The 24681-nt window shown below is 43.0% G+C and overlaps 2 protein-coding genes across 2 annotated transcripts in view; both read left to right on the top strand.

Annotated features, from left to right (window-relative positions):
* Positions 1–4825, top strand: part of LOC136633619 (sialic acid-binding Ig-like lectin 9) — a 49221-nt gene extending 44396 nt beyond the window's left edge. Inside the window, exons 6-7 of the mRNA XM_066609378.1 lie at positions 2120–2169; positions 4735–4825. Coding sequence (XP_066465475.1) covers positions 2120–2169; positions 4735–4785 — 101 coding nt within the window. The 3' untranslated portion in view covers positions 4786–4825. The remainder of the gene's footprint in view (positions 1–2119; positions 2170–4734) is intronic.
* Positions 4826–9076: 4251 nt separating this feature from the next.
* The window catches only part of LOC136631366 (sialic acid-binding Ig-like lectin 14), a 75977-nt gene continuing 60372 nt past the window's right edge, over positions 9077–24681 (top strand). Inside the window, exons 1-2 of the mRNA XM_066605635.1 lie at positions 9077–9141; positions 14076–14239. Coding sequence (XP_066461732.1) covers positions 14173–14239 — 67 coding nt within the window. The 5' untranslated portion in view covers positions 9077–9141; positions 14076–14172. The remainder of the gene's footprint in view (positions 9142–14075; positions 14240–24681) is intronic.

The raw sequence follows: 24681 nt of genomic DNA, 5'->3' as shown, positions 1-24681 counted from the left end.
CCTTTCCAGACTGTTCCTGTTCCTCCCCTTCCTGGCAGTTGCTCCTCCTCTCCATAGTCTTCCCTTAGCTCCACCTCTTCCTCCTCTCTGGCCCTGCCCATGCTCCCAATTCTTCTTTCCCCTTCTGAAAAGGGTTGAGTATAAGCCATGGGAATTTATTGTTATAAAATCCAGCTGCTGCAGAAACTCTTTCTATAGAGGCTGCCTGACAATCAATAAGTGTGGCACACAACACGCACAATGCCGATCAATCTCAATATTCTGCATAATAAGATAAAATATAATTCATGGCTGTTAGCAAAAATATATAATGTGCCCAGAGCCTAAATACTCCCCTTTCAGCTCTAGACACAAAGGAAACAGAAAGTATCTTGTTTCTCGAACTCAGATTTTCCTGAAAAAGACTCTAGTATAAATAAGGACTCAACGTGTTTCTTTGTTGATGCAGTGAAACGTCATCAGGAGTCGTTTAAATAACCTGTTACTTAGTAAATACAGTAGATCGTAAAAAACAAATAAATGAACAATTCACAGCGGATCCATTAGGGTTCAGTTCGTTGTATGTTGTTTGTCAGGGAAGTCAGCCGATGTACTGGAAACCACGAGGTAAGTACGGTAATCAGACACCTCCTGGAGGCTCACATGGGGCCACCTTGGAAATATTAACGCACAGAAAGTGCTTGTATGGTGTCAGAAAAGAGTAATGTAACAGATCTGTTAGTCCTCAACTAAGGTCATAGATTAAGGTTTAGTAGCCTTTATGCCTTGCAGTGTGAACACACACCATTCACACAGTCAGATGACCAAAAAGGTCCTCTTGATGTACAGCACCAATATGGTGGCCGACAGCAAAATTGGACCTAAAGAAAAACAGCTACAAAAGACTATCAGCTTATACCTCGGCCTATGGCGGGATCCATACGGGCTAGGAAATCTCGCTAGAAAATCATTGCTACAAAATGCATGTATGTGAAGCCCGTGGTTTCCAACAGGTTCTTTCACATGAGAGATGGTTTGTAGCCTGAAAGAATCCATTGGAAACCACGGACTTCACAGACATGGGTATTGTAGCGATGATTTTGTATCAAGATTTTGTAGCCCGTGTGGCTAACTCCCTTTAGCCATACAGCCCTAGTGATAGATTAACAGCATATTAGCGAGGTACTGACTAAACTGAACCCATCTTGTAACAGAGGTCACAGCTTCAAAATGAAAGAAAAAGAGCTACAGCAGAGATAGATGCCAAACAACCATTATGGTTGACTCATAGGCCAGAATCCCAAATACGCACGCAAAAAAAACCCACAGCCAGGGTCCTGTTCATTGAAATGGCTAATTAGCCTGATTAGTTTCATACCTGCAGGAAAATAGAACATGCTGTGTATTTTTTAGTACAATGGAAATGGTAGTAAATATAAGTTGGTGGTAAATACTCATCTAACAATACTGTATGGACATACAACTGACTAAAAAATATACCGTATATACTCGAGTATTAGCCGACCCGAGTATAAGCAGAGTCAACAAGTTTTACCACAAAAAAAACGAGAAAACCATTATATACTGGGTAAAAAAAACAAACCTCCATACTCACCTCCCAGCTTACGTCTATGTCTGTGCGGCAAGCTGCTTGAATTCTCCCCGGTGCCATCCCCACCATCCACTCTGCTCGGCTCTGTGAGCGCTGTGTAAGTAAGCACTGTGATTGGATTGAGCACCAGCCAATCACAGCCGGGCCTCGATCCAATCACAGCCAGTCGGTGAATGTCATTCATTGATTGGCTCTGAATGATTGAGCGCCGGCTGTGATTGGCTGGCGCTCGATCCAATCACAATGTTGATGGCAGGGGATGACAGAGCAGAGAGGACGCTGGGGAATGACAGCGGGTAGAATTCAAGCAGCTTGCCGCAGCGCCCCCGGGAACACAGGAATTCAAGCAGCTTACTGCACCACCGCCGGGAACACAGACGCCGGTTGGGAGGTGAGTATAAAGTTTTCTTTTTTTTTTTTTAAACTCTTACCTGACTCGAATATAAGCAGAGGGCGGCTTTTCAGCACAGAAAAATGTACTGAAAAACTAGGCTTATACTCGAGTATATATGGAACTTTCTTTTCTAGGAAATGGAACTCCTGACTCCAAGACAAAAGATAAGGAATCCACATATCAGGTACGAGCTGCTCAAAGGAAAATATTAATAGGAATCTATTAATTTCTTCCCTTCTCATTGGAACGTGAAACCTCATCTTCTTGTATAGAAAGTATTCCTTAATATACAGATGTGGCCTTCCTTAAAGGGGTTCTGACATAAAAAAAAATTTACTTACCTTGCCTGGCCAGGACCGATCGTTAGGCATGTCCCCTCCATCCGGCATCTTCTTCTGTAGCTTCTAGAAGCAGAGCAGGAGCAGTCAAAATGACCGGTTCCTGCTCTGCTTCATCCATCAGCCTCTTCCAAGGTGAACGGACAGGCGCCACGTCACAAGCAGTGCTTGCTGTGGGCGGCCCGTCCGTCCTGGCTGAACTTCCGAGATTCTGTGCGTACGCAGTGGAGATGTGGCCCGTCCTGACTCCTGTCAGAGGGCACCTCTCCACTGCGCATGCGCACAATCCTGGAGGGGGGTGGACCGTCCTTGGCTCGTCGGAGGAAGAAGACTGCCTGCTGGGAGATGACCCCTGATGACCACAACAACAGAACACAAGGTAAGTATTATGTTTTTATGCTTTAACAGCCAGAAATCGTGGGTTCCCTGTGTCCATTAGGCAGACCAGGGAACAATGGCTGTTAAAAGCATGAAAACATTATTCGTGTCAGAACCCCTTTAAGGCGACCCTCTGGTCCTGGACAAACAAAGATGGCCGACAGGGCCTGACCTATGAAACTGAGATCTGAGGGATATGCTGTCCCTAAGTGCAAGTTCACATGGCAGAAACCGCAGTTTTCTTATGCAAAAGCAATAGAATTTTCTAATGTTAAAAATGCATCGCATCACACTAAAATCACGAGTTTGTGCATTGCGATGCGATAAAAAAGAGGCTCCATATGGAAACATGGGCTAGAAAAAGAAAATTAAAAAAAATCACAAAGCGCAGAAAGATAGGACACACGGCGATTTTCAAATCTCGCAACATCACATTAGTCAAAACATCACAAATGAGAATTGAGCCATTGAAAATCATTGGTTACATAATTCTGCGATTTCACTCTCTCGCAACGCACGGAAATTGCCCAATTTTATCCCAAATATGAAGGTGCCCTAACTTGTCTCTAAACCCCATATATCCTGAGCTGTATGGCACTGAATGTTAGATAAATGTAGTGAATGGAGGTGCGATGCAGGTTTAGGATGGTGCAGCAGCTGACAGACGGAGGCTAGAATTTTATAATAAAATATAACTTTACTGAACTAAACCTGGTAGGCTGGGGTCACACGGGGCGAAATTACAGCAGAATTTCCATGCAGACTTTCTGCACGGAAATTTTGCCTGCAATTTTAATCCTGTGATAAAGCAGCAAAGTTGACGAGATTTGCAAAACTGATCCACTGCCACCAAGCCGCACTAAATTGACATGCCGCGTGAAAATCAAAGCCGCGGCATGCCAATTGTATCGCTTTTTTTCGCTGTGGCCATCTCTCCTGTCTAAGGGCACCTACCTACTTGCGTTTTTTTAACACTGTGATATCGCTGCGTTTTTTAATGCGGATGTCAATGGGAATTTCTAATGTTAAAAACGCATCGCAAGTTTGTGCTTTGCGATTTTTGTGTGATGCGTTTTTACCATTAGAAAGTCCCATTGACAATTGCGTAAAAAAAATGCAGCAATTATGCAACGTTAAAAAACACAAGTGGGTAGGAGCCCCTAAGGGGAGAGCTGACCGCAGGGGAATAAGCCGCTTGAAAACCAGCGACAAATTCCGCAGGACTTCAAACTGTGGAAATCTCGCAGAATTTCCGTGTGGACCCACTGAGGACATTCCGCGAGATTTGAACCCAGCCGTATACTATTTCTGCTCCACTATAGGTGGCCTCCGTACTTAAACATTACATAAGTTTTAACCAGCATTCCATATTAATAAGATGTCTCAATTCTTGAAACGGCAAGGCACCTCTATTTCTCTGGTTACTTTACACACACAGTATTTGTTATGATAGAATATCCAGTTCCCGCCCTGCGCCTCTTACGCCTCCTGTCTACGGGCGAAGACGATACCCTGCAGCAGATCTCCACCGCGGGAACCGCCACCGGAGAGCAGGCAAGAGCTGACAGCTCTGACAGATAGTCTCATCGCGGCTAATCGCAGCATGCTGTGATTTAAATCGCTATGATTCTCTGCTCGTGGACAGTGGGGCTGCGCTTTCCACAGTAAGTCTTAGGAAAGCGTTCACTGCGTTTCCCGCAGCCGGATTGTCGCTGCAGGAAACTCAGTGAAAAAAAAAAATCGCCCGTGGACAGGCAGCCTTACAATATATTTGTCCAAGCGAGTCAGTGCTTGACTTCAAACAAGGGCAAAACGTCTATCATTTATTAGCAGATGACCCTATACTGCACATCACCATCCTTCTATTTATGACCCCGCAGACTGTCTGATTATCTGGGACCGTCATCAGATAGCGGCTCCTAACTATCATCTTTAAAGTCCCATTTAGCTGAATGTGTTTTGCTTGTGAAAAAAGCAGATCTGGATATATTTATCTGCTGATCGGGTTTCTTTTTTCCATTTCTGTTTTCTAGGAATTATCAGGACAGAAAACTGATATCTACTGCAGCTTGAAAGCACGATAATAATAAAGACCTGCACTATTTTATTTCTCATTACACATGGAGCACTAACATGTCCTGTGATAGTTATTAATGACAGCGGCTGTATGTTTGGGGTTCTTGTCCTGCTACAGAATAAATTTAAAGTCGATCATATGCCTTCTTTTTTTAAAAAACTTTTGCTATCTGCAGCATTTTTTCACACCTACTGAAAACTCTTGCACAGTACTCTATGTAACCCAAAATGGTAGCCATAAAAACTACAGCCCATCCCGCCTGCTAGAACCTGGCAGACATTTCTGTGTAGGCGCACGGAGGTGCCAAGATGTGCCTAATACATGCCAAGACACACGGCTCCTCGTATATTAGATTCATCATGTGCCAGGTGAAATTTTACTGAGACCAGTGTTGGGAATGTACGGTTTAGTACATTTTCCCCTAAGGCTTTTGAAAGTGGAGATGCAAATCTCCAAAAATGGTAGGCACCATCTTTAAGAGGTTAATATATGACATCTTGCAACATTCTAGATCATGTCATTGACATACAATGTAACAACCCGTCATGAACAATCTACTATGTGGTCTTTGAATAACTGTACATTTTTTTTTTTTAAACTCAAAGTTTTTTATTGAATTTTTCAGGTTAACATACGCAATAGCCACATTACAAAGAAGAATTATTGGCTTTGTCCATGTAGCACAACTGTTTTTGAAAGATAAGTTCCTTCCTTCCTCAGGCCCCACCCGATGTCGGGGGCGAAACCGAGGGAGGGAATCAACAGAAAACACTATGAAAGATCCCTTTCGGGAGTAGGATGCGGGGAAGCACAGTCCTAGGATCCTCTCTCCCTTACCTTCCGCTCGTCGGAGCCCTATGTCTCAAGGTGCAGGTGCGTCACCGCTCAACGCCCGAGGCCAACCTCCTCGCTCCGAGATACCGTGTTGTCGCCCGTCTCCTCCGCAACCGGCAGGTGCAGGGGCGGGGAACATTTTGTTACAAAATTGCTGGCAGAATTCTGCAATTTTCAGTTCCACACCAAATTCCACACATTAGCTGTGCGGATTTTGAAGCTGAATAATCTGCAGAAGGGCAAATTTTATAATGCTGTTGCAGAATATTCCATCCCTTGTGAAAGGTCCCTGTTGGTTTCTTCAGTGCTTTCTTGTTGATTAATGCCCATTTACACGTGCAGATAAACCGCTCAAAGATCGCTCAAACGACAGTTTGAGCAACAGCTTTGAGCGATTATTTTGCATAAAAAATAATTGGTATTTAAGTAGCTACTCAGCTACTTAAATGACAATTATGTTTGCAAATGAAGCCTTCACTAAACTCAGCTTAATAGCCTAAGCCTTTGTTCTCCATAGGAAACAATGCTATCAGCACTTCCCCATGGAGAACTAATGATAAAAATGAGCAATTATTTTTAGGTGAGCTTGATTTTAAGGATCACTTAAAAGTGCCCAAAATGTGGGTGCCCCGCGCCCATTTACACGCACCGATTATCGCTTAAACAATCGCCGATTAGCGAATTTTTAGTGATAATCGTCCAGTGTAAATGGGCCTTTAGTGTCTGTTTGGATCCTATGTCCTGTTCCCTGATCTGTCCTATTGGTATCTGCTATGTTCTCCATCCAAGCCACCATAACAGTTTCTGCTCTAATTCTATGCCCTGTTCCTGTGTTCTTGCCTGTTTCTAGATTTGTTCCTGTGTGTTATTACTGAGAAGTGTGAAGCTTTATTTTACCAACAGTCCTGCTACATCTGCAGGTGTAGATTGGGAAATCAAAGTGGCCTTGGAAAAAAAATTACAAAGTGGCCCCACATTTTTGGTGGGCTCAAACTCGCTGTAAGTGGGGAGAATATAAGTAGGTAGGAGTCAGCAAATCAGCAAATCAGCCAATAGGGTGGTAGAAGGGGAGGAGCCTATGTGGCATGCATAGCTCACAACAGCACATTTACTATGAAGCACAGAACACATTAGGACTGGAGGTGTACATTAAAGTGTTGCCTATTTCTAACCTGATAAGCCTCCATGATGTAAATGAACATCATAGACTGGCTTGTCTTCAGCTTCTATGACAGACATTTATGTCTTATGCCCTGCGCCCATGTGATTCCTGTGCTGACTGACAGCTGAGATCTCACTGAGAAAAACTCTGTTCCCTGTCATTTAACTCCCTAGATGCCACTGTTAATAGCGACCTTGGTATCTAGGTGATTACACAGAGGGAGGAAGCTCCCTCTGTCTTCATCACCTTCCTCCCCGCACCCCGCCCCCCAAAAGGCAATCCCGGGATGTGGACAGATAACCACGAAAGCCAGAGGTCCAGGAAAGACCAGCAGACATGTCACGGCTTTTGGGCTGTTAGGATGATCCTTTGACACTACCTAATAGATTGCTTTGCAGTTTTAGACACATATGGAATAGTTCTTTGCTATACTGAGCATACAAAAGCTCACATTTTGAGTCTAAAAAAATTATGGAATAAATGTTAATAACGTTTATTAAAAATGTACGCAGTTAAAGAAAATATATAGTGTGTTGAAGTAAAGAAAAATAAAGCACACAGGTGGTGTGACTTTAATTATTATGACCTGCATAATTACCTCCATACTGTCACTGAACACAACTCACTATACCAAGACAACATTACCGATAATAGCACTATATGAGGGACAAATCATCCCGCCACACACTAGACCTACCCCCAGACCGTTACCACATAATACCATCAGTGTGGCTGAAAAAAAAACCCCACAAAGACCAATATTACACCCCCATACAGTAACCATATAGAAGCATTTACTAGATCTACACAGGCACTTTGAAGACTGTATAAGTAATTATAGTACCATTTATATCCAGTGATCACAGGTGATGTCCCCTCTGACTCAATTGCTCACTTTGCCTTTTTCTTCATCTGGCCCAGACCATCATGATGACTTCTTAAAGTCACAACTCGTCTGTTTAGAATCAGATACAGAGATCTTTGATACATCAATTTTCCAGGGAACTGGTTTAATTTTCAAAGCCACGCATAACAGTAATGCCACTAGAGGTAATCTACACAGTAATATTATCCGCCTTTTTGTGCTCCCTGTAGGCCCCACATAGTATCATTTTTTGTGTCCCATACACAGTAAAAGTGCCCCAGCTCAATAATAATGGTCCCCTTATGCCCCCTCTTAGAAATGCCCCATATAGGCCACCATTTAGTAATAATGCCCAATAGAAGCCCCCACTCAGTAATTATGCCTCTCACAGACCCCCACTCAGTGATAATGTCCCATATTGGCCCCATTCCTCAATCAGTAGCAGTGCCCTCATAGCAGCCCTTCCCGAGTGGAAGTGTCAGCTATACATAGTAAGTAAGTAAAACAAAATTACACTCACCCGTGTCACTCCTACCACTGCTGGCCTCTGCAGTTGGCATCCATTTAGCTCACCTGCTGAGATCTGGGTAGAGTGTGCAATCATATACAGGAAATGCCCAGGCTGTAACAGTATGGTCCATATCACTATATACAGGAGATGTTTAACCTATACCAGCTATACATATATTATTATAGTTGTACAGCTGTTATAACATATACATATAGTTGCAATATTATATATCACACACGTTACGGGGATGCTATTAAATTATTGGTAGATGTATGTCAAGTTTTATTACAAAACCTTTACACAGCAATTACATATTTTTCGGACTATAAGACGCACCCAGGATTAGACAATAGAAAATAGGCTAAAAATATTTTATGCTAATTAAAACTTCCCTTGTGGGCTAAAGAAGTGGAAGGGTAAAAACTGATAGATGTGTGGGGTCCAACTGATCTCGGGAATGGCTAACCTGTGACCTCCCTATTTAAGAGTGCAGTACCCTTTTCCTATTTTTGTAACGTAGTTGAGAATGGTCGGCTGGTTGGACACCTGCAGCTGCGGCTCCATTCACCTTAATGGCGCAGACAGATAGCCATGCGCTATTTTTGTCAGTCCCATTGAGATGAATAGTGCAGTGCTAATCCACTGACTGCAGTGAGACTGATGGAAATGGCCAAGCGCTATTAGTTATCTTATCATCATTAGCTATATCTCTACTTAAGCAGAACATGAGGAATACTACAATGCAAATATAATATCTTATGCTTCATAAAACAACCGCAGACAAGATTACAAAAGTGAAGGAAGAGCGGCCGGAGGAAATTACAAAACAGAAGAATGTTAAGCAATGAGTGCAAGCAAGAGCTTTCTCGTAAGCAACATGAGAGGAAGAGAGGAAGCCTGGTAAGAACTTTGTCAGTGGAAGGTAACACAGGACAGAGGGGTCAGTCAGAGATGCCATGCGTTATATTACTGTTATCTTACACATTACCAGGTGAGTGCTCCAGTCTACACTAAGTCATGCGATAATATAGTTTAACGGGATTTCATCTTTGATAAAGAGATGGTTTTCTTTCGACTCAAATAATGGAGCAAAATAAAGACAGATTTATACAGCTGGTATACATTTTAAGGAACCTGTAATGTCTGTCTAGTTTGCTCGTCTAGTGGTTGCAGAAGTATATATGTGTAACAAATCTGTACAAAGAGAAAGAGCAGAATCCATATACTGTAGTTAGATTAGTTTTTATTTTAATGGTATTTATTTGAGTTTTTAATTCCAAAACAGAATGCAAACAGGTAAGCAATCAACTTTCATGGACAGAACATGAATAGCATCGGTCTCAGTATTGCTGAAGTAAAGGGCAATTACACAATATATGCAATACTGTTACCCTACCACCACAATTCCTCCAGCAATTGGCCATGCAGTTGGGGTACATATGGGCCAGACGGATTGGTGTAGAATACTCACGTAAAGTTATTTTTGTTAATGTCTCCAACTGTGAGCTCAACTTAAGCGCTTTGTGTTCAGATAAAAGGATTCTTTCCATTCTTTGTCACTGAATACTTGGTATAACTCCCCCTCTTATTACCTTAGTGGATTTTTGAAAGGTTACATGATCATGCAGTAAGGTGTATATGGGTTTTATCCCTTTGGTGCCTCTGGAAAGCACGCATGTCTATATAAGTTGGAGGTTGTGTCCATACTAGAATCAGAGGCTGCATTAAAGTCGCCGCAGGTAAGAACTTTACCTTGTTCAACTATAGATAAAATGCATAGAATTTTATACGTAAAACTACGCTATTTCGTATTAGGAGCATAGGTTGAGGCTGGCGTGTAGAGAGTATTGTGTATAGATCAGACTATTATGACACCTCTGCCTTGTGTGTCCATTGTTTCATGGATAGGTTGAATGCAGTAGTGTGTATTATGGCGATTAATACTCCTCTGGCCTTAGAGGTGTAATGGAATTGAATTATGTTGGGTGTTTTATACAAAAAGCATTCTTTGAAACTATATGTGTTTCCTGTACACAAAAAATATCTGGAGATAGTGTTTTTACATTTTCCCACATATGCGCCTGTTTTTGTAGGCTATATAATTAATTGTATGATTACAAGGTATAGTTATGTAGCATTTCATGCATTCAGGGTTGTGGAAAGTTACCGTCTTAGGAGTGTCCGTCTTATGCCAAGTGAGTTAAAAGTGAGCAGGACAGCACCTCAGGAAATATTAGTATAAAAAAATATTTTAAAAAATCAAAAGAGGTAGAACAACTTATCCTGGTGCAAGCAGGAAGGCCCTTGGTTGGGGACCAGGCCACTGGCACCTGCAGTCGTGGTGAGCAGTAAGTAACCAACACTTTATATGTCCCACATGGCATCCAGAAAGATAGGAGAACAATAGAAAGACACAAAATTTGACAAAAAATATTGGTGTATAAAATAGAAATCAAACAATAAAACATTCTCTGCGCTCATAAGGGTTGGTAGAAAAGAAATTAATATTCATGTCACTTACATGAAGAGGATGGGGTACGAGACCAAATAGAGAAAACGCCGTCCCTTTTACCAGGCACATCAGGAAGAAATCCAATTATCCATAATTACATTTTTAATCCAGTAACAGGAAACAAAATAACTGGTAGAAATGGCATTCTACCAGGTACTGTGTTGCCCATTTGGAGAGATCATCCCCTATCTTTGTTTTGCAAAAGCAGAAGAAGCCACCAATGCCATGTAGATGTGCAGATGACGATGTTGTTGTGGAGACCCCCACTACTTTCCCTGGAATGCTCTCTGAACCACATTGTTTGGGAGTGATGGGAACAGCATGGCCTACATAGAAAGCTTAGCTTTTCGAAGGAATGGGGCTGTTTCCCTACCAGTGCTCAGCAGAATCCATACCCTCCGGAGATCGGTCTGCAGGCTCCGATACTGGAGAGCCGCCCTTTAAGCTTCCGGCAGCTCCATCTTGGTCTCGTTTAGGTGAACAGGAGAAATAAAAATGAATATGCTTCTCTGGCTTGGCAGATGTCTGCTTCTTCTACTGCAGCAAGGGAGGCCCAAGCAATCATAGATTTTATCACTGTAAAGTCACTTTTTCAGCCCACTTGGATCTGGAGCTTTGCACTAAGCAGCCATTTATTCTAGTGGCGGAACCACATCCCCTAGTTACAATAGTTTTAAATTAATCATGGTAAAATAAAATGTAATCATCGTAATAATGACATAAAATGTTCTGCTTTTTATTTGACTTCTATGTGACTAATAAAGGACTCTCAACAGGACAGACATAAAGTAAGAACTAACTTGTTACAAAGAATCTACAATCCATACATGATATTACCCTAAGGTTCATCTCAGAATCAAGATGAGGCAAATAAAGCACAGCAGCATGTGGGTTGGTTTTGTGATTATACTCAAGTACAGATTGCAGCCTGAGAACGCTATAGCCTGCACGCACGATATACATTAAAAAAAAAGTGCAAAACTGCTCCCAGCTGCCACAATAGTAATGCACACGGTCAGATGTGGCCCTAAGAAGCACCGTTGGGGTTCTTGAAGATGCCAACACTCTCCCTATAGCAGGAACAGCACTCTCCCTAATCTCTGCCAGCGTGTGTCTGAGGCGAGCAGCGGGCGTGACTGCTTTATATACTTGGCTGTCGCTTGATCTCGCCAGCCACTCACTGCAGGGGGGTGGGATAGGGCTATAGCAGGAACAGCACTCTCCCTAATCTCTGCCAGCGTGTGTCTGAGGCGAGCAGCGGGCGGGACTGCTTTATATACTTGACGGTCACTTGATCTCGCCAGCCACTCACTGCAGGGGGGTGGGATAGGGCTGGAACGTCACAGGAGGAAGTTGTAATGCCTTCCCTGCATGTCTATTGGCCAGAAAGTGGCGCAAAACATGCAGGGAAGGAAATGGAATTGACTCGAGTACAGCGCGGTGTTCGCCTCGAGTAACGAGCATCTCGAGTACCCTAATACTCGAGCGAGCATCAAGCTCGGACGACTACGTTCGCTCATCTCTAGTTAATATACCTACATCCTTGATGTAATTAGTGGAACTGAATTTTGGCTTTCAACATCGATCCCATTATATACCCTAATTGGGACTTAACCTGACCACTTCCTTATCCACTATATAAATGGAACTATCCACCCGTGTTACAGAAGCTCTCCTCGGAGTTGCATGCTGTCAAGATGAACCTGCTTCTATGTATATTATATTATATTTGCCGATCCCAATTCACAGGGGGGCCCTAACTAATCTACAGAGACTGACTTTCAAATTTATTTGGGCAAACAAACACCCTAGAATCAAAAGTAATATAATGCACTACCATAAAAGACAGGGGGAACTTTTGGTCCCTAATTTGATGAAGTATTATACAGCAGCTAGAACTGCTGAATGGTTTAAGACATTGGGAGGAGAAAGGGCTCTGCTGTGGGTCAGCCTGGAGGCATCCAGAATAGCTTCACACACATTTCCAAACCTGATATGGACAAATATTCCCATGGTTGCTAATCTGAGCAACACTAGCTTTCTCACCTATTACTCACTGCGAATTTAGAGGAATATTCGTTTCAAATATAATTTTTCTAATAAACCCTCTTGGCTGATGGCTTTGATACCGAATGCGAGCTTCCCACCAAGTCTGGATCTAATTAATTTCCAGTGGAGGAAAATTAATGAAGTGACAGATCTCCATCATTTAGTAGAGAGCTCCCACCTGCTGACAATAGCTTAATTTCAAGCCAAATTTACCCCCCCCCCCCCTCCCCTGTCTGAGAATTATTGGATAAATCAAGTCTTCCACTTTCTAAACTCACAACAGCTACCGAAGGTTTTCCCAGACATACGTTTGAGAGACTGTGTTTCTTGACAAAGGGCACCCTATCCTTAATTTACAGTATCTTGAATAACCCATCAAGAGAAGGTAAATTTTCATTTATGTCAAATGGGAGACGGGTCTGGGAATTAACATGTCAGTGTAAAGATGGGCCCATTGTTGTGAGATGATTTCTAAGGGTAGCTACCAAGTTACTCTAATGGAAACCTCTTTAAAAATAATACATCATACCTATTTGGTGCCAGCTAGAAAACACAAACTCTACATTGCGACTTCACCCTCTTGTTTCAGGGAATGTACAGAGGTGGGAACTCAACTACAGATTTGGTAGACCTGTCCCGAGGTGGCCCGACTGTGAACTCAGGTACATGGACTATTGCACAGACTGTTTATAGGCCCTTTTAGAAAAAAAACCTCAATGTTTCTCTTGGGAGACCGTCAGCCGCGGGTTAAATACCAGGTGCAAACTGATCCAGTTTATCTGCATGGCGGCAAGAGTACATATCGCAGCCAGGTGGAAGCAGCCACACCTCTCGTTTCAGGACATGATGGGTAAAATATCACAGATTGCACTATATGAAAGGCTACATGCTATAGGGTCAGATACGCTAGTAAGATATGGGCAAGTGTGGGGACCCTAGATAGAGCTGGTAGATATTACGGAATTCTTTTGTCTACCTAAAGTGTCCTAAGGGTCCGGATCTAGACCAACATTCTAATCTTAAATCTGTGGAACAGAAATGGATATTTGATAAAGGAAAAACAGAGAGAAGACCTTGATTTGGTTTAGTTAAGTTTTATGGTTTATTGTTAAAAGTTATAAGACAAAGAGAAAAGAAAATGGAGTGGAAAAATACAATCAAAATGCAAGTATAATTGTGCTTGTAGTAATCTTTGCATACGTATCTGTTATGCCCCCTGCGAGGGGACTATTATTGCATAACTGATGTAAGTTCCAAATTTTGCTACTCTAATAAAATCTCTTGAAACTAAAATATGTTGTAGTCCTCATAATAGTGATGTAAGATGTTCTGCCATATATGTTACTCCTGTGTTACTCTTATAGGACTCTCAACAGGACACACATAAAGCAAGAACTAATTTGTTACAAAGAATCTACAATCCATACATGACCTTACCCACGGGTTCATCTCAGAATCAAGATGAGGCACATAAAGCACAGCAGCATGTGGGTGGGTCTTGTGATTATCCTGCCTCTCTTCTGGAAAGGTAAGTACAACATATGGATATCTTGCTGACATAAATTTGGTCTCTTTTGATACCTTTAATAATAATGAAGGTAACGGATATAATCTCAGGGAGGTGAGATCTCCGGTCCTGTCTTGTAGAGTCTCATCTGGAAGAAGCACTTTTCTGTGGGTCAAACAATGAGCTGTACATTAAGGACATACGGACACGGCTTTATTGCAGATCTATATTACACATATATTATGAGCTCCCTGACAAATAGCAGCGTGTATTACAGGTTCCTGGGCCTCTATGTTTATGATTGGGGTGGACGACATGCCAATAACTAGGAATTGCCCTAAACTGTCAAATGTGAATTTTGTTTAGAACACTTTTAGTTTCATTCAGGGAATCTCTGTTATAAAATAAGATTTCTCTTGGAAATACATATGTCAACCCATGCATAAATGAGAGGGGTACCATAATAAAAATCACAATTAGGTGCCCCTCTATGGTACTGGCCTCTGCCCCCAAAACAGAAAGCCTATAGTTTCTGGTGGCCAATTCCTCTTCTCTTTACTTGATGACCTTGAGGTTCCTTTGAAGAAGGGAGTCCAGCATGGGTTCTCTTAATATCAGATTTTATGAGACTAAGCATTGCTGGATTCCTCTTCAAGATATACCCTTATCCAGATAAGTATTTACCGGACTATAAGATGCTCCAATGAGTTTAGCACCGCAGAAAGCTCACATAATATCAGGAATAAATGCCCCCTATAGGCCAAAATTTATAGTCACAGTCACAAAAGTCTTTAGAGATTCACAGGATAGTGTATTTAACATCAAACCCTCATGACCCCACCTGTTAATTTCTCAATATTGGATTATGCTAAGGATGTTCTATGTGCCATGTTGTAATGGAATGTTCCATATCGTAATGGCAAAACAATAATATAAAATATCCAGAAACACATTGCTATAAAGAGTTCATGCACCAAACATATTATTGCATCATTACCAATCCGATGTTACAGATTCCAACATTACATCATGAACGTGAATCATGTGCCTTTACGTGGGTTTTTGCACATATTACTGTACTTTTTGTGCTTGCAGGGCCATTTCACGTAGGCGCGGGACACAACCACACACTGATTTAAAAGGCTTTTTAACCTAATTAGTTCAAGACCTGGACTTCTATACTGCTGTATTTGGCTTGCAGAATGCACAAAAACGGGTGATGTGAATGAACCCATTAAAATCAATGGATTCTAACCCCTGCATATTGTGCATGCAAATTTTGTGTGCGCAAATACACATGCAACCATGCCTGTGTGAGTCCGCCCTAATTGATTTTTTTTGTATGTATTCTTTATTTTTCAATTGGTAGAAAGGGGGAGGGGTTACAACAGAAGTGAAATAAAATCAGTGAATAATCACATTGTAAAACAATTAAAGTTATGCTTAACAAAAGCAATGACAGTTCTGTTGAGAATGCAGTGGGAAACAGCAGATGAAGGAAATTAATCATGTAAAGGATAATCATTCGTGTAGAGCGATCAGATGGTGAAGTAATAGAAACTCAGTGATTAGGGGGCATCAAAAGCTTGTGGTGGTGGGCCAGGGTCTCTGCGTGTGAAGGAGAGCCAGGGGTTCCAGAGATGTGTGAACTTCTCTAAGTCTCCTTCTCGCCCAGCTCTAACTCTCTCAAAGTAACAGATAGTGTTTACCTCTTTATACCATTCCAAGATGGAGGGAAGTGTGCCGTCTCTCCAGTATCTGGGAATTAGGATCTTAGCCGCATTTATGAGAAGCGGGAGACTGGACTTGTATTTAGTTAGAAAGCCTGGAGCATTCAAATTTAAAAGGACAGTCTCAGGTGTAAGGGTGATGTTAGATTTGAAGATAAGACCAAGCAACCTCTGGATCTCTTGTCAGAAAGATCGTAGAAGCGGACATGAAAACCAGATATGGGTGTACGATCCAATACTGTGTGACCATCTCCAACATAGAGGGGAATAGTCTGGGTCTATTTTGTTGAGTAGAACTTGTGTTTTATACCATCTGGAGCAGTTTGGAATTTAATTCTTGGAACCTGCTGGAGGAAGAGGACGAATGTGACCTAGATATGATATCCTTTATCTCATCAGTGGTATTTAATTCAGATTCTCAACGGGGGATAAAGGAGGGTTGCTGTGCGTTCTGTGTCAAGGCCCTATAGATTTTAGAGATTGGGCTCTTGACGGGTTGGAGACTCCAAAATAATTTGTAAAATAAACAAATAGACAGGCATCAGTGCCACGTGTGGGGAAGGAGATACAATAGAATCCAAAATGGATCACACTCACTTGGTGCATGGTGGAATTCCCACGAGTGGGGAATACACCTGCACGTAGTGTCCGGGATTGATATTTAGAAAAAATAAGAATATACAAAACATAATAGCCCCATCACGACCAGAGGACAAGAATAAAAAGAGAAAATCTGAGAATAAAAATTTGGATCCCACCAGACAGAAATCTGTGATTTTTAAATGTTATAAAAGGAAATGTAAATGTAGTCAACATCTAGAGCAAGGAAGAAAAGAGATCGAGATGGGAGAGAATGAAGAAAAAGTGAAAATAAAAACAAGTTACAAATTTAGCTGTGAAAGTCAGTCGATTATGTACCGAATAGAATGCCCGTGTGGCATAAAATACGTAGGGAGAAATATTAATACATTAAGGACGCGCATAGCAAAAAACAGGTTTAATATCAAGAACAAATTTATTAAACATAGCATATCGTGCCATTTTATAGAAGTCCATGGAAGCAAGACTGGGAGACTTAGAATCACTCCATTAGAACATATTTCGGCCAAATCATCTGCGGAGGAAGGAAATGTTCTGGATTTACCAGCTCAAAACATTTACTCCTCGGGGTATAAACGAAGTATTAGAAAAAATTTAGGGGAAAAGTAAGGAAAAAGTATAAAAAGGAAAAAAATATATATGTATATGTGTTTTTAAGGGGAAAAAAAGTAAATTTATATCTTAGTCTGTCACTTTATAATAAGAAATAGGACGCAGTCAATGTAGTCCTATTTTGATAAGGGTCATATTTTGAGCATTTTAGGATGGTTTCTAATTAAGTTTTTATACCCAATATATGCAATTTTCAAGTCCATTTTATTGTGATTTTTTGGCATCATATGGATTTGTATAAAGGTTTATAGATACCTCTTTTTTATATTTATACTATTTACCAGCTGATATATCCGTCTTCACCCGAGTTAATTTGGTACTGGTGTTTATCTGGTGTTCACACGGAAAATCTTATGAAGTCATGGTTACTTTAGAAATACCGGAAAAACATATGTTCACCATTTTGCATAGTTCTCTGCGTTACCCAAGAAACACCACGGTGAGGTAACCATGCGACATTTCCTTTATATAAAATGACATCAGGAAGTGAGAGAATTAGATTCCATACGTAAAATTTGGACGCTAATTCTTTTGCACTTAGAATTGAATAATCGAGGTGGGACCCAATAACTTTTCCTATTTATGACATAATCAATGCCCGTTCCAAATTTCATGTTTCTATGACATCGGGAAGTGAGAGAATTAGATTTTGTACGTAAAATGTGGACGCTAATTCTTTCGCGCTTAGAATTGAACAATCGAGGTGGGACCCAATAACTTTTCCTATTTATGACATAATCAATGCTCGTTCCAAATTTCACATTTCTATGACACCAAGAAGTGAGAGAATTAGATTCCGTACGTAAAATTTGGACGCTAGTTCTTTTGCGCTAGAATTGAATAATCGAGTTGGGACGCATTAGCTTTTCCTATTTATGACATAATCAATGCCCGTTCCAAATTTCATGTTTCTATGACATCGGGAAGTGAGAGAATTAGATTTTGTACGTAAAATGTGGACGCTAATTCTTTCGCGCTTAGAATTGAACAATCGAGGTGGGACCCAATAACTTTTCCTATTTATGACATAATCAATGCTCGTTCCAAATTTCACATTTCTATGACACCAAGAAGTGAGAGAATTAGATTCCGTACGTAAAATTTGGACGCTAGTTCTTTTGCGCTAGAATTGAATAATCGAGTTGGGACGCATTAGCTTTTCCTATTTATGACATAATCAATGCTCGTGCCAAATTTCCCGTCTCTATGACACCGGAAAGTGAGAAAATTACATTCTGTACGTAAAATTTGGACGCTAATTCTTTTGTGCATAGAATTGAATAATCGAGTTGGGACCCATTAGCTTTTCCTATTTATGACATAATCAATGCTCGTGCCAAATTTAACGTTTCTATGACACCGAAAAGTGAGAAAATTACATTCCGTACGTAAAATTTAGACGCTAATTCTTTTGCGCATAGAATTGAATAATCGAGTTGGGACCCATTAGCTGTTCCTATTTATGACATAATCAATGCTTGTGCCAAATTTCCTGTTTCTATGACACCGGAAAGTGAGAAAATTACATTCCGTACGTAAAATTTGGACGCTAATTCTTTTGTGCATAGAATTAAATAATCGAGTTGGGACCCATTAGCTTTTCCTATTTATGACATAATCAATGCTCGTGCCAAATTTCCTGTTTCTATGACACCGGAAAGTGAGAAAATTACATTCTGTATGTAAAATTTGGACGCTAATTCTTTTGCGCATAGAATTGAATAATTGAGTTGGGACCCATTAGTTTTCCTATTTATGGCATAATCAATGCTCGTGCCAAATTTCACGTTTCTATGACACCGGGAAGTGAGAGAATTAGATTCTGTACGTAAAATTTGGACGCTAATTCTTTTGCGCAAAGAGTTGAATAATCGATTTGGGACCCATTAGGTTTTCCTATTTATGAAATAATCAATGCTCGTGCCAAATTTCACGTTCCTATGACACCAGAAAGTCAGAAAATTACTTTCCATATGTAAAATTTGGACACTAATTCTTTTGCGCATAGAATTGAATAATGGAGTTGGGACCCATTAGCTTTTCCTATTTATGAAATAATCAATGCTCATGCCAAATTTAACGTTTCTATGACACCGAAAAGTGAGAAAATTACATTCTATACGTAAAATTTGGACGCTAATTCTTTTGCACATAGAATTAAATAATGGAGTTGGGACCCATTAGCTTTTCCTATTTATGACATAATCAATGCTCTTGCCAAATTTCGAGTTTCTATGACACCGGGAAGTGAGAGAATTAGATTCTGTACGTAAAATTTGGACGCTAATTCTTTTGCGCATAGAATTGAATAATCGAGTTGGAACCTATTAACTTTTCCTATTTATGACATATTCAATGCGCGTGCCAAATTTCCTGTTTCTATGACATTGGGAAGTGAGAGATTTAGATTATGTGCGTAAAATTTCGACGCCAATTCTTTTGTGCTAGAATTGAATAATCGAATTGGGACCCAATTACTTTTCCTATTTTGGAGATAATCTATGCTTGTGCCAAATTTCATGTTTCTACGACATCGGGAAGTTGGAGAACTTTTGGCGAGTCAGTCAGTGAGGGCTTTCGTCTTTTTATATATATATATATATATATATATATATATATATATATATATAGATATGAGAAAGAATCTCATATGTCTCTTTTTTTTAAACTGAGAGTAGTACTACGTGAACCCAGTGCGGTGAGCAGGTTGACAAAAAGAATACACAATAAGTTGTAATTTTACCTTTTTGTAAATGAAAACGTAAGGTGGAACGCACGTAGCGTTTCAAGACACAACTCATGTGATTAAATGTGGGATGCACTTGGTTCTCGGCATGAATGAGAGCAGGAGATGGAACGCATGTAGCGTTACACAATCTGAATCACGTGACTCAGACCCACGTGCAACAATTGCTTCTCCTATAGCATGACGTCACCTCCACCGGACTGGTGTCGGCACCAACGGACGTAAGCACGTTTAATTTGAACAGGTCTATAAATGTATGGTTGCCACTGTTTAATTGTTTTATGCTTGAGAAAGGTGTTGTGTAACGCCGAAACGCGTCGCAGAAATAAAATAGTATTTTATATACAGACCCCTGGTCTATTATAGTCCTAGTCCCAGAGCGTGGGGATTTTTTTCACTTGTGTTAAACTAAAATAATTTGTGGAATAGTAAATTCTGGTCTGTACCTATAATATCTGGAGAATGCAGCACAACTGAATCCCTAATGATTAGAGATGAGCGAACACCAAAATGTTCGGGTGTTCGTTATTCGGAACGAACTTCCCGTGATGCTCGAGGGTTCGTTTCGAACAACGAACCCCATTGAAGTCAATGGGCGACCAGAACATTTTTGTATTTCGCCGATGCTCGCTAAGGTTTTCATGTGTGAAAATCTGGGCAATTCAAGAAAGTGATGGGAATGACACAGAAACGGATAGGGCAGGCGAGGGGCTACGTGTTGGGCTGCATCTCAAGTTCACAGGTCCCACTATTAAGCCACAATACCGGCAAGAGTGGCCCCCCCCCCCCTCCCAACAACTTTTACTTCTGAAAAGCCCTCATTAGCATGGCATACCTTTGCTAAGCACCACACTACCTCCAACAAAGCACAATCACTGCCTGCATGACACTCCACTGACACTTCTCCTGGGTTACATGCTGCCCAACCGCCCCCCCCTCCCCCCCCCACAGCGCACACCAAAGTGTCCCTGGGCAGCCTTCAGCTGCCCTCATGCCACACCACGCTCATGTCTATTTAGAATTGCGTCTGCCATGACGAGGGACCGCAGGCACACACTGCAGAGGTTGGCACGGCTAGGCAGCGACCCTCTTTAAAAGTGGCGGAGCGATAGCCCACAATGCTGTACAGGAGCAATGAGAAATAGAATCCTGTGCCACCGCCATCAGGAGCTGCACACGTGGGCATAGCAATGGGGAACCTATGTGCCACACACTATTCATTCTGTCAAGGTGTCTGCATGCCCCAGTCAGACCGGGCTTTTTAATTCATAGACACAGGCAGGTACAACTCCCTATTGTGAAGTCCCTGTCGACCCACAGCATGGGTGGCTCCCTGGAACCCACCGGCGGTACACAGAAATATCCCATTGCATTGCCCAACACAGCTGAGGTAGTAATGTCGTGCTTAATGCAGGTGGGCTTCGGCCCACACTGCATGCCCCAGTCTGACTGGGGTTCTTTATAAGTGTACAGATGTAGTAAAAAGTCCGTGTGCACCTACAGCATGGGTGGGTGCCAGGAAGCCACCGGCGGTACATAGAAATATCCCATTGCATTGCCCAACACAGCTGAGGTAGTAATGTTGTGCTTAACCCTTTCCAATCCAATTTGTATATGGTTTTCCTAGGGGGCTTACTCTTTTTCTGCTGTTATACAACGGCGCTATATGCTGGCTAAAGCCAGTACTGCATGAGCTGACACGTAGGATAGGCTCCGACAGCAGAGAGGCTGGCAATATACAGTAAGAGAACCCCGACGGACGTCTACCAACAACGGAGCTGTACAGCCTTAAACCCTAATGTCTTCACAGGTCACACAGTGGACTGGAAAGGGTTAATGCAGGTGGGTTTCGGCCCACACTGCATGCCCCAGTCAGACTGGGGTTCTTTACAAGTGGACACATGTAGGTTAAACTCCCTGTGGACCCACTGCCTGGGTGGGTGCCAGGAAGCCACCGGCGGTACATAGAAATATCCCATTGCATTGCCCAACACAGCTGAGGTAGTAATGTCGTGCGTAATACAGGTGGGCTTCGGCCCACACTGCATGCCCCAGTCAGACGGGTTCTTTAGAAGTGTACAGATGTATTAAAAACTCAGTGTGCACCTACAGCATGGGTGGCTCCCTGGAACCCACCGGCGGTACATAAAAATATCCCATTGCATTGCCCAACACAGCTGAGGTAGTAATGTCGTGCTTAATGCAGGTGGGCTTCGGCCCACACTGCATGCCCCAGTCTGACTGGGGTTCTTTACAAGTGGACACATGTAGGTTAAACTCCCTGTGGACCCACTGCCTGGGTGGGTGCCAGGAAGCCACCGGCGTTACATAGAAATATCCCATTGCATTGCCCAACACAGCTGAGGTAGTAATGTCGTGCGTAATACAGGTGGGCTTCGGCCCACACTGCATGGCCCTGTCAGACGGGTTCTTTAGAAGTGTACAGATGTATTAAAAACTCAGTGTGCACCTACAGCATGGGTGGCTCCCTGGAACCCACCGGCGGTACATAAAAATATCCCATTGCATTGCCCAACACAGCTGAGGTAACGTCAGCTGTAATGCAGGTGGGCTAAAAATTAATTTGATTACACTGTAGGTGAGGGCCCACAAAAATTGCTGTATCAACAGTACTAATGTACATCCCAAAAATTGGCCATGGCCAGCCAAGAGGGCAGGTGAAACCCATTAATCGCTTTGGTTAATGTGGCTTAAGTGGTAACTAGGCCTGGAGGCAGCCCAGTGTAACGACAAATTGGTTCAAGTTAAAGTTCCAATGCTTTTAAGCGCATTGAAACTTATAAAAATTGTTCTGAAAAATTATTTGAGTGAGCCTTGTGGCCCTAAGAAAAATTGCCCGTTCAGCGTGATTACGTGAGGTTTCAGGAGGAGGAGCAGGAGGAGGAGGAGGAGGAATATTAGACACAGATTGATGAAGCAGAAATGTCCCCGTTTTGGATGGTGAGAGAGAACGTAGCTTCCATCCGCGGGTGCAGCCTACGTATTGCTTACGTATCGCTGCTGTCCGCTGGTGGAGAACAGAAGTCTGGGGAAATCCAGCCTTTGTTCATCTTGATGAGTGTTAGCCTGTCGGCACTGTCGGTTGACAAGCGGCTACGCTTATCTGTGATAATTCCCCCAGCCGCACTAAACACCCTCTCCGACAAGACGCTAGCCGCAGGACAAGCAAGCACCTCCAGGGCATACAGCGCTAGTTCAGGCCACATGTCCAGCTTCGACACCCAGTAGTTGTAGGGGGCAGAGGCGTCACCAAGGATGGTCGTGCGATCCGCTACGTACTCCCTCACCATCCTTTTACAGTGCTCCCGCCGACTCAGCCGTGACTGGGGAGCGGTGACACAGTCTTGGTGGGAAGACATAAAGCTGGCCAGGCCCTTAAAGACTGTTGCACTACCTGGGATGTACATGCTGCTCGATCTACGCACATCCCCTGCTACCTTGCCCTCGGTACTGCGCCTTCTGCCACTAGCGCTGTCGGCTGGGAATTTTACCATCAGCTTGTCCGCAAGGGTCCTGTGGTATAGCAACACTCTCGAACCCCTTTCCTCTTCGGGAATCAGAGTGGGCAGGTTCTCCTTATACCGTGGATCGAGCAGTGTGTACACCCAGTAATCCGTCGTGGCCAGAATGCGTGCAACGCGAGGGTCACGAGAAAGGCATCCTAACATGAAGTCAGCCATGTGTGCCAGGGTACCTGTACGCAACACATGGCTGTCTTCACTAGGAAGATCACTATCAGGATCCTCCTCCTCCTCCTCAGGCCATACACGCTGAAAGGATGACAGGCAATCAGCCGGTGTACCGTCAGCAGCGGCCCAAGCTGTCTCTTCCCCCTCCTCTTCATCCTCCTCATGCTCCTCCTCCTCCTCCTGTATGCGCTGAGAAATAGACAGGAGGGTGCCCTGACTATCCAGCGGCATACTGTCTTCCCCCGCCCCCGTTTCCGAGCGCAAAGCAGCTGCCTTTATGGTTTGCAGGGAATTTCTCAAGATGCATAGCAGAGGAATGGTGACGCTAATGATTGTAGCATCGCCGCTCACCACCTGGGTAGACTCCTCAAAATTACCAAGGACATGGCAGATGTCTGCCAACCAGGCCCACTCTTCTGAAAGGAATTGAGGAGGCTGACTCCCACTGCGCCGCCCATGTTGGAGTTGGTATTCGACTATAGCTCTACGTTGTTCATAGAGCCTGGCCAACATGTGGAGCGTAGAGTTCCACTGTGTGGGCACGTCGCACAGCAGTCGGTGCACTGGCAGCTTAAAGTGATGTTGCAGGGTGCGCAGGGTGGCAGCGTCCGTGTGGGACTTGCGGAAATGTGCGCAGAGACGGCGCGCCTTTACGAGCAGGTCTGACAAGCGTGGGTAGCTTTTCAGAAAGCGCTGAACCACCAAATTAAAGACGTGGGCCAGGCATGGCACGTGCGTGAGGCTGCCAAGCTGCAGAGCCGCCACCAGGTTACGCCCGTTGTCACACACGACCATGCCCGGTTGGAGGCTCAGCGGCGCAAGCCAGCGGTCGGTCTGCTCTGTCAGACCCTGCAGCAGTTCGTGGGCCGTGTGCCTCTTATCGCCTAAGCTGAGTAGTTTCAGCACGGCCTGCTGACGCTTGCCCACCGCTGTGCTGCCACACCGCGCGACACCGACTGCTGGCGACATGCTGCTGCTAACACATCTTGATTGCGAGACAGAGGAGGAGGAGGAGGAGGAGGGTGCTTTAGTGGAGGAAGCATACACCTCCGCAGATACCAGCAC

Source organism: Eleutherodactylus coqui, chromosome 6, assembly GCF_035609145.1.
Source record: "Eleutherodactylus coqui strain aEleCoq1 chromosome 6, aEleCoq1.hap1, whole genome shotgun sequence".
Lineage (NCBI taxonomy): Eukaryota > Metazoa > Chordata > Amphibia > Anura > Eleutherodactylidae > Eleutherodactylus > Eleutherodactylus coqui.
The sequence above is the reverse complement of the archived record's forward strand: the minus strand, read 5'-3'. Positions and strand labels throughout refer to the sequence as shown.